This window comes from Pleurodeles waltl, chromosome 9 (assembly GCF_031143425.1).
Source record: "Pleurodeles waltl isolate 20211129_DDA chromosome 9, aPleWal1.hap1.20221129, whole genome shotgun sequence".
Taxonomy (NCBI): domain Eukaryota; kingdom Metazoa; phylum Chordata; class Amphibia; order Caudata; family Salamandridae; genus Pleurodeles; species Pleurodeles waltl.
Window position 1 is genome coordinate 743641936 of NC_090448.1, and position 16655 is coordinate 743658590.

Below are 16655 nucleotides of genomic sequence, written 5' to 3' on the forward strand. Positions count from 1 at the left end.
ATGCTGTGTTGATTGAGGTGTGCTCCCCACCCTGTCATGGAAGCATCCGTTGTTATGACGTATTGTGGCACTGGGTCTTGGAAAGGCCGCCCTCGGTTTAAATTTGTACTGTTCCACCATAGAAGCGAGATGTAGGTTTGGCGGTCTATCAACACCAGATCTAGAAGTTGACCCTGTGCTTGTGACCATTGTGATGCTAGGCACTGTTGTAAGGGCCGCATGTGCAATCTTGCGTTTGGGACAATGGCTATGCATGAAGACATCATGCCTAGGAGTTTCATTACCATTTTGACTTGTATCTTTTGTGTTGGATACATGGCCTGTATTACCTTGTGAAATGTTTGAACCCTTTGTGGACTTGGAGTGGCAATCCCTTTTGCTGTGTTGATTGTCGCTCCTAAGTATTCCTGTGTTTGACACGGCAAAAGGTGTGACTTCGCGTAGTTGATGGAGAAACCTAGCCTGTGAAGGGTCTGTATGACATATTTTGTGTGCTGTGAACACTGTCTTAGCGTGTTGGTTTTGATTAACCAATCGTCTAAGTACGGGAACACATGTATTTGCTGCCTTCTGATATGTGCAGCTACTACTGCCAGGCATTTTGTAAAAACTCTTGGCGCAGTTGTTATTCCGAATGGCAACACTTTGAATTGGTAATGTATTCCTTGGAATACGAACCTTAGGTATTTCCTGTGTGAAGGATGTATTGGTATATGGAAATACGCATCTTTTAGGTCTAATGTTGTCATGTAATCTTGCTGTTTGAGCAGTGGGATTACGTCTTGTAACGTGACCATGTGAAAGTGGTCTGATTTGATGTAGGTATTTAGTGTTCTGAGATCTAGTATTGGTCTCAGAGTTTTGTCCTTTTTGGGTATTAGAAAGTACAGTGAGTAAACTCCTGTGTTTTGTTGTAGATTTGGTACTAATTCTATTGCGTCCTTTTGTAGCAATGCTTGAACTTCTAGTCCTAGAAGATCTATATGTTGTTTTGACATATTGTGTGTTTTCGGTGGGAGGTTTGGAGGGAATTGGAGAAATTCTATGCAATAACCATGTTGGATAATTGCTAAGACCCAAGTGTCTGTTGTTATTTCCTCCCAAAGTCTGTAAAATTGGCTTAGTCTTCCCCCCACAGGTGTTATGTGATGGGGTTGTGTGACTTGTGAGTCACTGTTTATTTTGAGGAGTTTTGGGGCCTTGGAATTTTCCTCGATTTCTTGGGAATTGGCCCCCTCTATATTGCCCCCGAAAACCTCCCCTCTGATATTGACCCTGGTAAGTAGGCCTTGTTTGTGAGGTTGTGGTTTCTGTGGGTTGACCTCGAAACCCTCCCCTAAAAGGTGTTTTTCGAAATGTGCCTCTGCTCTGCGGGGAGTAGAGTGCGCCCATGGCTTTGGCTGTATCGGTGTCTTTTTTGAGTTTCTCAATGGCAGTGTCTACCTCCGGCCCAAACAATTGCTGTTCATTAAATGGCATATTGAGCACAGCTTGTTGGATTTCCGGCTTGAACCCTGAAGTGCGCAGCCATGCGTGCCTTCGTATCGTGATTGCAGTGTTTATTGTCCTTGCAGCTGTATCTGCTGCATCCATGGAAGACCGTATCTGATTATTTGAGATACTTTGTCCCTCTTCTACCACCTGTTGCGCTCTTTTTTGGAACTCCTTGGGTAAGTGTTCAATGAAATGTTGCATTTCATCCCAATGAGCTCTGTCGTATCTTGCCAAAAGTGCTTGTGAATTGGCAATACGCCGTTGATTTGCTGCTTGTGCTGCAACCCTTTTTCCCGCAGCATCAAATTTGCGGCTCTCTTTGTCTGGAGGTGGTGCGTCTCCTGAGGTATGAGAGTTGGCTCTCTTACGAGCTGCCCCGACAACTACTGAGTCTGGTGTTAGTTGTGTTGTAATATAGATTGGATCTGTTGGCGGTGGCTTGTACTTTTTCTCCACCCTTGGAGTTATGGCTCTGCCTTTAACTGGATCCTGAAATATTTGTTTTGAATGTCTTAGCATTCCTGGGAGCATGGGAAGGCTTTGGTACTGGCTATGGGTGGAGGATAGGGTGTTAAACAGAAAGTCATCCTCAATTGGTTCAGAATGTAAGGTGACGTTGTGAAATTCGGCTGCCTTTGCGACCACCTGTGTGTAGGATGTACTGTCCTCAGGTGGTGACGGTTTTGTGGGATAGGAGTCTGGGCTGTTGTCAGACACTGGAGCATCGTAAAGGTCCCATGCATCGGGATCATCCTGACTCATTGTAGTATGAGCTGGTGAGTGCATCAGTGGTGGAGTTGTTGCTGTTGATGCATGTATTGATGGTGGTGGAGACGGTGGTGGGGTTGTTTTCCTTGCCACTTTTGCCTGTGGTTGCTTGTCCTTTTGTTGAAAGACAAGTTTCCTTTTTATTTTGATTGGGGGAAGAGTGGTTATCTTCTTTGTGTCCTCATGAATATGAAGCCTTCTTTGCGTGTAGTCAGGCTCTACAGCTTGAAGCTCCTCTCCAAATCTATGTAATTGGGAGGTTAATCCTTGTTCCTCTGTATAGGAACTAGTTTTCGGCTCCGAGGCTGGATGTTTCGGAACCGAAACCTTTTCGGAAGTCTTTTTAGGCTCCGAAGAAACCTTCTTTGTTTTCGGCGTGGTGTCTCAGTGCCGAAATTCTTCGGTGCCGCTGTCTCTGTGCCGAAGTTTCTCGGAGCCGCTGTCTCGGCTCCGAGGTTGCTGTGTGGCGGTATCTCGACCGGAGTCGGATGACTTCGACACCAGCATGCCCTTTTTCGGTGCCTTGGATCGGTCACCTAGTTTTCGGGTTAAGCCATGGCCTGTTGGCGGTGGCGTCCCCTGGGCTTTTGTGGACTTCTCGTGAGTCTTGATTTTCGACATCTTACTCACGGTTTGGGGTGTTTCTTCGGCGTCGAGTTCTTCAGAATCCGACTCGTGGATGGAGAAAGCTTCTTCTTCCTCCTCGAAACGTTCTTGACCTGTCGGCGTGGACGCCATTTGTAGTCTCCTGGCTCTTCAGTCTCTCAGCGTCTTCCTCGACCGAAACGCTCGACAGGCTTCACAAGTATCCTCCTTGTGTTCGGGGGACAAGCACAAGTTACAGACCAGATGCTGATCCTTATACGGATACTTGTTATGGCATTTTGGGCAGAAGCGGAATGGGGTCCGTTCCATCAGCCTTGAAGTCGCACGTGGCCGGGCCGACCAGGCCCCGACGGGGGATCGAAAAAACCCCGAAGGGCCACCGGAGCTCTTCAAAATTCAGTGTCGATTTGTTCTAACTAACCCGATACCGAACGCAAACAATACCGACGATTTTTTCCCCGAGATTCTAACTAACTTTCCGACCCGAAACACGGAGTGAAAAGGAACACGTCCGAACCCGATGGCGGAAAAAAAACCAATCTAAGATGGAGTCGACGCCCATGCGCAATGGAGTCGAAATGGGAGGAGTCCCTCGGTCTCGTGACTCGAAAAGACTTCTTCGAAGAAAAACAACTTGTAACACTCCGAGCCCAACACCAGATGGCGGACTGTGCACAGCATGTGTATCTGCAGCTACACATGCCATCGAACATATATATATAACCAAGATCTGAAGGTGCTAAACATCCTAGCACCTGCACCTTTTATACCATTGTGAAAACTTCACAGGTAGCCCATCTTCTCAAGCAAAACAAGTACATGTACACAGGTTAGTACCTGGCGCACAGTCTTCTAAGTTATGTAGGGATTATCATGTTGACATGATTCTTTCTCATAGCTCAAGGCTGCTTACAAAAGTTAGTATCTACTACGTAGAGTCTTAGTCCTATTAAAAACTTTTTCTGCAGAACCAAAAAACTTGAGTGGACAATAATGAACACAAGTCAACTGTCAAATGCACATAGACATACTCTTGAATACAAAGATTTATAACAAGTTCAATGCCTCTACGCACCTATGGTGCATTAAGACCAGGTGTGTTTTGTAGACACTTACACCCAATTAGCTGGAACCACGCTTTACAAAATTAGATAAGACAGGTAATATGGTACCGTGACTGAAACAAGTCAACTGGTCTGAATGGATTCTCACTTTGGTCAACATCTGTGATTCAGGAGTAGATGACATATGGGAACAGGACCATATTAAAATCATTCCTTGCACTGTATGATACATTCAAACTGTATAAATCTTAGTTTCATAAATATCTTCAGATATGAGATGCACTGGATATTTAGGGAAAGATACTGGCCAACATTTCGGAATACAGGCCCGTGTAAGCACTATTAACAATCAATCAGGGATTTGTAAAGCGCACTACTCACCCGTGAGGGTCTCAAGGCGCTGAGGAGGGGAGAGGGCAAGAGGGCAAAAGGGCAAGGGGGAAAAGGGGGGCGGGGAGGGGGTGGTGGTGCTGCTACTGCTCGAACAGCCAGGTCTTGAGGAGTTTCCTGAAGGTAAGTCAGGTTTTTGGTCTGGCGCAGGTGGGTGGGAAGAGCGTTCCACGTTTTGGTGGCGACGTGTGAAAATGATCTACCGCCGATTGTAGTTCTGCAGACGCGTGGGACAGTTGCGAGGGCGAGGTCAGCAGAGCGGAGATGCTGGGTCGGGGTGCACAAGGAGTTGTTTGTTGAGGTATTCTGGTCCGGTGTTGTGCAGTGCTTTGTGAATGAGGCGTTTGAAGGTGACTCTCTTGTTGACTGGGAGCCAGTGCAGGTTTTTTCATGGGGTCTGTGATGTGGCAGTGGCGGGGGATGTCCAGGATGAGGCGTGCGGAGGTGTTCTGGATGCGCTGCAGCCTCTTCTGGAGTTTGGCCGTGGTTGCTGCATAGAGGGCATTGCCGTAGTCCAGTTTGCTGCTTACGAGGGCTTGGGTGACTGTTCTTCTGGTTTCGTGGGTATCAATTTGTAGATCTTTCGGAGCATGCGAAGGGTGTTGAAGCAGGAGGAGGAGATGGAGTTGACTTGCTGTATCATGGATAGTGAGGGGTCCAAGATGAATCCTAGGTTGCATGCATGATAGGTAGGAGTCAGAGAGGTTCCAAGAGTGGCAGGCCACCAGGAGTCATCCCATGTGGAGGGGGTGGAGCCTATGATAAGGACTTCTGTCTTGTCCAAATTGAGTTTGAGGCAGCTACTCTTCATCCATTCAGCAATAGCCTTCATGGAGGTAGGTCTTGGTGAAGTCCTTGGTGAGGGAGAAGGTCAGCTGGGTGTCGTCGGCATATGAGATGATGTTGAGGTTGTGGGATCGGGCGATGTTAGTGAGCAGGGCCATGTAGACGTTGAAAAGGGTCAGGCTGAGGGACGAACCCTGGGGTACGCCGCAGATGATTTCAGTGGCCTCTGAGCAGAATATGTCCAATGGGTCCCCTTGAAACTGAAATGCAGTCTCGCAGATGAACTTCTCTCTTTTAAATAACGCTTTTGACCGGCTGACTGAAATGAAACTAACCTGGGAAACGATCTATACACAGGGTATATTTCACTCCTGCATGCCTCTGAAAAATGTGCAAAATCCCTGCTCACAATGCTTTAAATACCATGCCATGAAGTGAGCTGTCTTTCATGTGACCTGGCAGTGCCCAATGATCCAGAAATGTTGGCCCTTCATATCCCAGATCTTGACTAAAGCACTCCAGCTTCCAATCATGCTGCAGAAAGTGCCTGCAGTAATAAAGTCGCTCACTAATAAAAAGTCACATATTGTGTCTGCTTTGTCTAAATTTAAACAAGATGATTAATGAAGGCAATTAGTAACTCCCAGCCGTACATGCAGGTTTCAAGCCTTAGTAACCAAAGTTCTATCCAAGAAAAAAGATCTTACTTTACATAAGTGTGTTCAGTTTGCTCCAAGATTTTTTTAAGGTAAACATAAAGAAACTTTGCTTTAAAAATAAAGAAACAAGCTTAAGCATTAAGTCTACACACAGTCTGCTAGTCTACATACCAGGTGTCTCTGGAGGCACTTGAGGCTTTTGACAAACTTTAGGCAGAACTCGCACAGGTAGAGAACTGGAAGGGTGGTGAGCTCTTGTGGATACGGTGAGAAATACCAAGGTTTCAATCGGTGTCGGCCGAGTTCAATACACTCAATGTTCTTCATCCGAGTGATGATGTCATCATGGCTGCGGTCCGACACCAAGCTGCCAGTCATCCGAGGAGCAGAAGGAATGCCATCAGAGCTGTCCTGGGAGTCCTGCAAGCAATCATTCCATCTAGCAGTTAGAAGGTCCACAAATTACCCATTAAAATGAAGGGACACTCGTACTTGTTCTCCAAAAACAAAAAAAAAGTAGGCTAACTCTTTGTGTGCAGAAATGTTCTAGGTTATACTCACATCTGATCAACTGGGATTGATTACTCTAAACTGAGCAATTAATTTCTGACACAGAGATGGTTACAAAGCTTCAAACTCATACACACTAACACACAAACATGGGCCTTCGAGATAACTTACTTGAGCAGATGTACACCACATATGTATGTCTCGTTAAAACCTGCATGTGCCATTCAAAATAAACCATTGTCTTAGAGATCCAAGCTACATTGAGCTCAACTGACAAGATTCCAGGTATGTACTCTCAAGATAGCACTATTTGCAGCACTTGTGTTTAAAAGTAAACTACTGACTGTCTTGTATGAAGACCTGGAAACAAATTAAACCATAGAAATAGTGAGTGATCATGTGCAGCATTCCAAGTGGAGCAAGAAAGTACAGATGAACTATAGTAAACATATTTGCAGCTGTGCAGGGGCTTTAGTAGCAACAGAACGCCCAGCAGAGTCCATTTTAGAACAGGCTAGAAAGGCAATAAGTGGCAATCTGAAACAATGGTATGCACTAGGAAATCCTTAGATGAGTAACAGAGAAACCAAGCTGTGTGTATACTGAATTTGTAAAAACACTAACAGATACAGAACTGAATAATGTTAGAAATAAGTAGAGTTAAGGAAATGACAAAGAAGCCTTTCCAGAATAAATATTATTGTGCAAGATGCCTCTATTCAGTTTGGTAATACATTCTAAAAATTGAACTCAGCATCAATTTTCTGTCCTCCATTTGAAAAAGATGGTGTACTTACCATGGTCTGTCATTCTTCTAAACTGCCAATTTCACAAAGGTTCTTGCCTAATTCTCACATCTGAATCCAGCAAAAAACAACCTGCTACCCATTTCCTACATAAACCCACACTCTAAAGCTTTGTGGGCCACTTGCAAAGACTTGAAACAATGATTTTAAGATAGCTCCCCCTCCTACCACCACAAACAATTGGCACATGCAGAATCTGTTGTGCAGGGCCTAAAAAAAGGCAAACCTGGACATTAACACAATAAGGGAGCAAATGGGAGAAGGGAGAAAAATTATTCATATGAATGAAATATTTAGGTAAGGTTTATTTAGGCCCTAGGTGGACAAGGTGACTCCAATATTGATATTGATCAAACAAGGGAGTTTGCATGCCCTGTTGGATTTTATTGCTGCTAAATCCTTAATTTGTCAGAACCATGGTCATATAAGACAAAGTTGACGGCCTTGGAATCCATTAAGTTAATGAAATTGCACTCATGAGCTTATGCATATTAATCTGCCATTGTATTTACTTTTTGATGCAAGGCTACATGTTGATTTAGAATTGATGCTTCCAAGATGTTCGCACATTTTCCTCATTATATACTAAAGAGTATCAATCGGAGGAATAACGGAGAAATGTATTCTGTCTGACATCTCCCTTAAGTCATGGCGATCAAAAAGCTTAATGTCACCGGATCTACGGGACTTGTTGCTAAGGTACCATATTTTGATTTTAGCCATTATAATGTTAAAAGCTGGATGAGATTACTTCACACAGAGAAATGAATGTACCTAAACATCCAAGTATTCTGTTAATGCATCATTTGCTACAATAAATGTCTCCTGAGAAGCACTAGGTTTTGTTCATAGAGAACCCCATAGAATGAAAGATGTCTTAGACTGTTGTTGGTTTGGTCAGGGTCTCATATAGAAAGGAAGTCTGTTATGCTCAGGTTCGGCGCGCGCTGATGCGTGCCGAACCCGGACTGCCTCGGTAGCGCGGTGGGTGCTCGAGCGAGGCAGAACGGCAGTTGGAGAGAGGTGAAGCTACGGGAGAGACGCGGTCTCCGCGCTCATGTTTGTTTTGGGCATTAAGAATAAAGACAACACAAAACATTACCTCAGTGTCTTTAGAGTTGATTATAACAACTTTAAATTGGCGACGAGCTGGTTTCCTACTACACGTGCATCGTGGGAAGATCAGGACGATATTCATGGGCAGTTTCTTCGTGGATGGTGTCCTACATACCATTTCTGCGAAGATAACAGACGTATTCTGGGCGTTTCCTTCCGGAGGTTGGTGAATCAGCAAGCATAGAACGTGTACTTATGTTTTACTGGAATTGGCCATTTCAGGGGCCATCTTGGAAGTACTTCTTCCATGAACATTTACTGAATTATATCACCAATTGAACTTTATTGTTACATTGTTCAAAGCACATTGACTGTCAACGTCACGCCTGGTTTTAAGTAATGCAGTCTGTCAATCCCCCACCACCGTTCTTGGAAACTCCTGGGGCTCCTTCTATTCCATGGAGACAGTGGTTTGATGGCTTTGAATCCTACCTGGGTGCAATAGGAGCCTCTCGTTTTCGTCCTGAGAGAAAGAAGTGTTTGCTTTGACATTCATTGGGGTATGAAGGGAGAGAGATTTTCAAACACTTACCTGAGCTACCGCAATTTGATGAGGAAGAACTAGATGAATATTTGATGACTACAAAAAAATTGTCCACAAGATTTGATGTTTCACCGAGTCTTGTAGTTTTGCGGCACAAATTCTTCAAGCGTCAGCAATTTCAAAGTGAGGATGTTGATGCATGTGTCAGTGCTCTAAGACAACTGGCTTCCAAGTGTGAATTTCGGGATTTTCAAGACCAACTCATAAGGGATCAGTTCATTGGTCATTGTTCAAATAAACATATTCAGCAGAAATTACTCACAATGGGTAATCCAACGTTGGATGAGGCTATCAAAGTAGCCAAGAGTGTGGAACTTGCCCAGATCTCTTTGTTGGAACTTTCTTCTAGCTCTACTGTGAAGGGTTCGGATCCTCTTCATGTCAGCGTTGTTACAAAAAGGGGTGTGGCAAAGAATACTGATATGAAGAAGAGTGACAATTTTTTTTTTAAATCTTCGAACATTTGTTTTAGATGTGGAAACATGCCTCATTTCAAAGATGGCAAGTCTTGTCCTGCAAAGAACGTTATGTGTAGAAAATGTGGTAAAGTCGGTCACTTTGCTAGAGTCTGTCAATCCACTAGTAATAAGCAAGGTAATGTCACGTCCATAGTGGAGGAAGAGTAAGAAAATAGAGAAGAATCGTTTGTAAAAGCCTTCCAAGACATAATTGTGGTGGTCACAGATAAAGTGTTAGGGGTCAAGGAACATAACCAATGCATAGATCCCATGGTGGATATTTGGGTTGGTGATAAGATGCTTCACTTATTGGTGGATTCTGGGGCACGCATTACTATGATTTCATCAGATCTGTTCCATAATACTTGGGGTGACAGGAAGTTATTCCCTCCTGATAGATCTCCGGTCTCGTATGAAGGCAGGAAAATTGATTTAGAAGGTTACATAGAAGACAGTTTAATGTTCAAGGGTCGCAAGATTTTTGGTAAGATATATATGGCCTACAAAGGTTTGAATATTTTGGGGTGGTATCATCAGGGCTTGTTTGGCATGGTGCTGAAACCTGGAACAAAAGAGCAGGTTTTGGTGGTGGAGTGTGCAGATTCCAAGACACCGTTTGAGGATGAGTTTCCTGGTATTTTTGCTCATGGGTTGGGGAAGATTACCGGATTCAAGCATAGAATTAAGGTTAAGGATAGGGCCATTCCTGTAAGACATAAAGTCAGGTCAGTACCATTTAGTTTAAGAGAAGATCTTAAATCTGAATTGGACAAGCTTCAACAGAATGGTGTAATTGAGCCAATTGAATCCAGTTTGTGGCTTTCTCCTTTGGTTGTTGCCCGTAAACGTAATGGAGACCTGCGTTTATGTGTGGATCTCAGGAGTCTCAATAAGGAAATATGGGTAGACTCATATCCCTTGCCCAAGATCAGTGACCTACTTGAAGGGCTCAGGGGCTCAGTGTGGTTTTCAAAGATTGATCTGGCGTCTGCATATCACCAGGTTGTACTGGATGAAGATTCGCGCCATTACACTGCTTTCAATTCACCCTTTGGCACTTTCCAGTTTTGCAGGATGCCATTTGGGTTGGCTTCTGCGGCATCAGCTTTCCAACGCATCATGCACAAAATTTTGGGGGAAATGCAAGGTATTTTGATCTTTCAGGATGATGTGTTGATTCACTCAAGGGGTTTAGAAGATCACAATGAGAAAATTAGATCTGTGTTTAATATTTTTCAGTCCTTTGGAGTCTGTGTAAAGAAGGAAAAGTGTGAGTTTTATAAAAATAAAATAGAATTTTTGTGCCATTGTGTGTCTGGGGAAGGCATTACACCTCTTCCTGGGTTAGTAAAGGCGATTGTAGATTCCCCTAACCCTAAAGATAAGGATGAGTTACGATCTTTTGTTGGCATGTGTGAATACTATTCAAAGTTCATTTCCAATTATGCTAGCAAAATGAAGGTTTTGTCCAATATGCTCAAAAGCAAAGTTCCGTTTAAATGGGACAGTGAGTGTCAAATCATTTTCGAAAGTGTGAAGCAAGAGTTGGTAAATGCCAGGCCACTGAGTCCTTACGACCCCAGCCAACTGTGTACCATTACGGTGGATGCTAGTAGGTATGGGTTGGGTGCGGTGTTGTCGCAAGGTCAAGGGAAAGATGAAAAAATTATAAGTTATGCTTCTAGAGTGTTACGTGATCCTGAATTGAATTATTCAGTGATTGAAAAAGAGTTTCTAGCATGCTATTGGGCTAGCGAAAAATTTAGGAGTTATGTATGGGGCAGAAAGTTTGTAATTCAAACAGATCATAAACCGTTGGTTTACATTTTAAATGGTGATAAAATTAACTATACGACTCCTCGTATCGCACGCCTCACCACAAAATTGTTGTAGTATGACTTTCAGGTCAAGTATATTCCGGGGAAAGACAATTTCACAGCAGATTTCGTATCTCGTCTACCTATATGTGAAGAAAGTAATCTTGATTTGGAGGATGATGTGGAAGATTGTTTCATAGCTGCAATTGATGCTGACGAGTCCAAGGTGTGCACTGAGACGGTGTGGAGAGAGGCTGAAAGCAGTGATGAGGTGTTGTCCATTGTTAAGCAGCATATTATCAAGGGTTGGCCTAAAGAAAGAAATGTGAATCCTGAAGTTCAGCCATATGTCAAGGTGGGTGATGAATTGTCAATTGAAAATGGAATCATATTGAGGAATGATAAATGTGTTCGCCCATGTGAGATTCGTACAAGGTTGGTGGATCATGCTCATGAGGGTCATCTTGGTGCCACTATGACTAAGAGACGTATTAGAGCTCACTATTGGTGGCCATCCATGGATAAGGATGTAGAAAGTGTGGTTGGTGGGTGTGTGGTGTGTAATGGTGCAGAAAAAGGGTTGAGGATTGCAAAACCTCCATTACAACCCATATTGTTACCGGACAAAGCTTGGGTCAAAGTTGGGGTCGATATGGTTGGACCTTTCAACTTTCTCCCCATTCAGATGCGTTATGCATTTGTGTTAATGGATTATTACAGTAAGTGGCCTGAAGTGCGTTTTTTTGCAAAGCCTACTGCTGGTAGTGCGATTCAGTTTCTCAAAGAGATTTTTTGGAGGGAAGGTTTTCCGGAAACCTTGATTTCTGACAATGGTGTACAGTTTGTGGGTCATGACATGGAAATGTTTCTGAGTGTATCTGGTGTGAAACATTTGAAAAGTTCTCTATACCATCCTCAAACGAATGGTTTAGTAGAGAGAATGAATAGGGTGGTTGTAGAGTGTATCAAATGGGCTAAAGCGAGTAAAATGGATGTGGAAGAAGCGGTGAATTCGATGTTGTGGTTCTATCGCACCACTCCACATTCTGTGACAAAAATCTCTCCTTTTGAACTGCTCAAAGGAAGACGTAGCACCTCAAGACTGTTTCCAGCGTGGTTAGCCAGAGCTGTCTCTGGTAAAATTCCAGATTCTGTGAACAAGGACGGGCTGTTGGGTGAAGTAAAAATAAATCAAGAAAAAGTCAAAGCTAGGTATGACCTGAAGAATTCTACAAAAAAACTCTCATTCCAACCTGGAGATTTGGTGTGTGTCAAGGTACAGACATTTGTGAGGAAAGGGGAAGCCTGCTATGGTTCTCCTGTGAGGGTAATGAAAGTTTGTGGTAATGCTATCATGGTTGAGGGTGGTCAATGGTGGAATATGGGGAAGGTTGTAAAGGTTAAGGATGTTGGGCACCGTGAAGGGGTAGGAAGTGACTCCTCTAGGTCAGAGGGCATTCATCGAGAACGCAAGGTGTTCGATTATCATTTGTTAGAACCCGACACCTTGAGGAGGTCTGTCCGTGAGAAACAGGTTCCGATCAAACTCAGGGAAAATCATAGTATTTAGCAAGTTTGTTTTATGTTTTTTTATTTCATGGTCACGCTGATGTGATTGTTAAATGTTATGTAATGCCTAGGTTATTCAATGCTTTTATGTATTTCCTGCTTATTGATGTAAGTTGTTCTGGTTGTTTAAAAAAAAAAAAAAGGAGATAATATGTTATGCTCAGTTTCGGCGCGCGCTGATGCGTGCCGAACCCGGACTGCCTCGGTCGTGCAGTGGGGGCTCGAGCGAGGCAGAACGGCAGTTGGAGAGAGGTGAAGCTACGGGAGAGACGCGGTCTCGGCGCTCATGTTTGTTTTGGGCATTAAGAATAAAGACAACACAAAACGTTACCTCAGTGTCTTTCGAGTTGATTATAACAACTCCTAATCAACCAATTATCCAAATAGGTACACTAGAATCTCTTTCAGGGGCAGATATGCTTCCATAACCGCAATATCTAAGCACAAAGTATGTTAGGCATAATATGGCTGTACCTTTCTCAGACAGCTACAGGTTAGGATCATAAAGTAGAAGAATTGCCAAATGTCTTTCCTGATGGGAACATGAAATTGAGAATTTTGTGTATGATGCACATGTTTTCAGTGCAAGCATCCACGTACTGTCAGCCACAACAGCACAAACAGGTGCCTAAGAATGCTTTAGACAACCGTATTAATGACAGTCTCCTTCTTTGACTAACAATATTTGCCCGAGCTCCACAAGCATAAAACAACAAATGGATATCTGAAACCTAATATTTCTGAAAAGCTATGTATGAAACCACAATGTGTTAGGACAAATTAAATTAAATGACATGAGTATTTTTATTAATATTTTGTTCATTGTACAAGGTGTAAATTCCTAATCCCCCACAGTATGGAAGAGGAAGGTCCCAGCATGTGCAACCTCTCGAGCATGCTGTGCAAATAGGAGGATTTAACCTTAGCTTTGCGCATCAACAGTCAAGTGTCTCTTTTCAAATTCATTCGCATTAAATTACTTTATTTAAATGAAATGTCACTTTTCAATGTTTCATAAGGTGATAATGCTACGAGCTGTTTTTTCCTGTGCAAGCATAAGGATTCACAATGCATTCATCTTAAAGAGAAAAATAAAATGTTTAGGAATAATTTTGAAGAATTATGGCTGCAATAGGAAAATATAAGCTCTGTGAAAAAAGTTTTTATAAAGTTTATAGCCTCTTCAGAAAACAAAAAACAATAACAGAAGGATTTAACGTGCCTCTTCCAAGCATGCCAAGTATTGCGAGATCGGTGCAGCTGCTGCTTCCTGGTGGGGTGCCGATGCCAAAAAGCGTGATCCAGTGGTGGGGAAAGGTGTCGGCCAGCGCCGCTTCAGAAGAGGCGTACATAGAGATTTTTTGATTTTTTTTTTGTTGATTTGGTGAAAGGGGGAAAAAGAAGAACATATGAGAGTAAAAAAATATGAACCAACCTTGGAAAATTTACCACATAGCATGGAATGGGTTAAAGCAAGTGATACATGTGCACTTTCTGAAACCTCTATATGTGATAGTCCTTAACAGAAGGACTAATGTCTCCTTTATGATCTGCACAATTACTGTCCTGGTACATCTGAAATGTGTCAAGACTAAAGGTGCCTACCCCTAAATCAGCCAGTGGTGTGTGCACTCAGAATTCAAATAAATTCTTGGGAAAAACTGAGAAAATATTTAGGCATAATGGCTGTCTCAGGTTATCTTTCAAACATCCTAACGTCCATTGCCTTCCACAGGTTCAGTTAAAAACATGTACAAAATAGGTTCTTGAAAAGTTATTAAGGGTTCTCCTCTCAATAGTAACATGTCTCAGAACACTTGCCAATATTCTGTCGACAACCAGATATCTTAACATAAAAGGAATACTAAACTCCTTTTGTCTGAAATTCAATTTATCCAGAATACTTTCCAAGAGGTCCATGGCAAAAATACACTGTTTAGAATAATTTTAAGCTGTTTGTAATCAGTAACAGCTGACATGAACTTCTCAATTAATCATAGTAATCTTTAATAGCCCGGGGAGGGTTTGTGGGTGCTTTAGAGTGGGTGTTTGTGTGTTTGAATGTAGGTATGGGCATATATTGTGATAGCTCCTCTGTAATTATGGTTATCCCCCACTTAACAAAAGACAAATATTGCTTGTTTTGATAATAACTTGGGCCACTTCAGATGAATATGCAAATAACTTTCCGAAAAACAATATAATATAAATTCAACCCTATAAAGTGTTGTGCTGACTAGTCAAGGACAGGAACTTTAAAAGGGAAAATATTTAAACTCCTTAAGGGAAACATGTAATTGCTAGCCTTAGCTAAAGAAAAAAATATGGATGGAATGAAACCAAATTTGGCATGTGGAAAACATATCTAATTTCAGTGTGCCTTTAAGGTCACATCTTTAGACAACTGTAGCTGTTGGCTGGCAAGAGATCTATTGTTTTAATAGCCCCTTGCTGATGATTCAATTGCTTTCTTGTCTAAATCTTAGTTCCATGTTCCTGATTGGATGGCTTTCTTCCCTATTCTTGTGTTTGTCCCGTTTAGAAGATCATTTATGTCTCTGTGTTTTGATTGGATGAGCTGTATTCTTCCATTGCTTATGTCATGACCTTACAACAGAGTGCAAAACAGATTATTGTCTCTCACTCTTCTGCCTCTGCCTAATCCCTTGCACTCTATTTCAAAACCTGCTATTCAGCATTGTTCACTTGATCCCCACTACCCTCAGGGCTCGGTCCATCACCTCCCACTAATGCAGTAGCAGGCAGACAACTCTGAATGGTGCTTAAATAACTCCTAAATGTGCACAATGGTACTACGGCCAGTGTTCAGCCTGCACAAGGAGGAGGCTCAGAGTTGTCGAAACCTGTGTTCACTGATCGGATCTACAAGGCATGACCCCCACATGCACACGCGAAACACAGTGGCCAGAGAGTGTAACTGCACCCACTTACTCTACATCTTGAATCCATGGAACAGAGGTTTCAGTAATGCACAGTGCTTAACCTTTAACCAAAACCTAAACAGATGACTTGTGACCAAGAGCCTACAGGACATGTTCAGGCATGCCTATTTATACTGCATAAAGGAAGTGGTCAAAGATCACCCTGTCCCCTGCAACTTATTATTTCAGGTTTCTTTAACCTACTCCTCCCCAAGTTATTCTTCATAAGTATAAAAATAATTCATTTGTTGGATTTAGACTCACATGCTTTCAACCCTTGAGTTTGTATTCTGGATCCCTCTTGGGTTGAGATGTGCTCACCTTGTCTGTACTGGTCCTCACTAGTATCTTCGTTTTAGCTGAACAATTATTTGATGGGGAGCACTGGTTCACCAACTGCCAAAGGCTAATAATGAACTAACCATGCCTCTGACATGTGTCCTGGCCATTCTTGGGTACAAGGTTCCTCACTCTGCCCCAACGTGAGTCCACCAAACAGGCAAACAGGTCCACGATACAATGAATGGCCAATGTTGGCAAAAGAATCAACATCGGTTACAAGTAAACACTGAATTTTTAAACCTGTTAATGGAAGTATCCGTAACCATAAGACCTCCCTCTATAACTTCACTACTAATGACGACACATGACACAGCAGATAAAATCCCCAATTATATCACTGATGTTACCCATATCAGGGATATTTGAAATTGAATGCAGTGCCTGACAACCATCAGAAGATTGTTTTACAGTGTTCATGAGAAAACATTCTGCTGTACTTCTGACAACTACTACATGTCACAACAGATATCACATGGTAATGATAAACACAAGGGCTAAATGGCAAATTATCTTCAAAAAGGCCTGACTTCCTAAAGTGCCATGGTATGCCCAAAGGATGTTGTCATATACCCATGATGTGTTGTGTCGTATTCACTTACAATGGCATAATATCCATCAAATAGTTCTCAAAACACCTACAATATTGTAAGCTACACATTAATATAAGTAATAACGTTATTAGTTCATGCAAGTTGGCTCTACACTCCATCACAATATGACATTATTTGGCTGAAGAATTAAAGACTTCCAAATGTAAACGTAGTGAAGACATCTATTAATTGTT

General features: G+C 42.5%; 1 protein-coding gene across 13 annotated transcripts in view; it reads right to left on the bottom strand.

Moving 5' to 3' along the window:
* KAT5 (lysine acetyltransferase 5) overlaps nt 1-16655 on the bottom strand; it is a 623375-nt gene that overhangs the window by 241518 nt on the left and 365202 nt on the right. For 5 of the 13 annotated variants that reach the window (XM_069207861.1, XM_069207865.1, XM_069207864.1 and 2 more), the window contains 2 exons: nt 13810-13920; nt 5939-6187 (listed from right to left, as the gene is read on the bottom strand). In XM_069207861.1, coding sequence (XP_069063962.1) covers nt 5939-6187; nt 13810-13920 — 360 coding nt within the window. The remainder of the gene's footprint in view (nt 1-5938; nt 6188-13809; nt 13921-16655) is intronic. The other 8 variants (XM_069207867.1, XM_069207866.1, XM_069207862.1 and 5 more) reach the window with 2 other exon arrangements.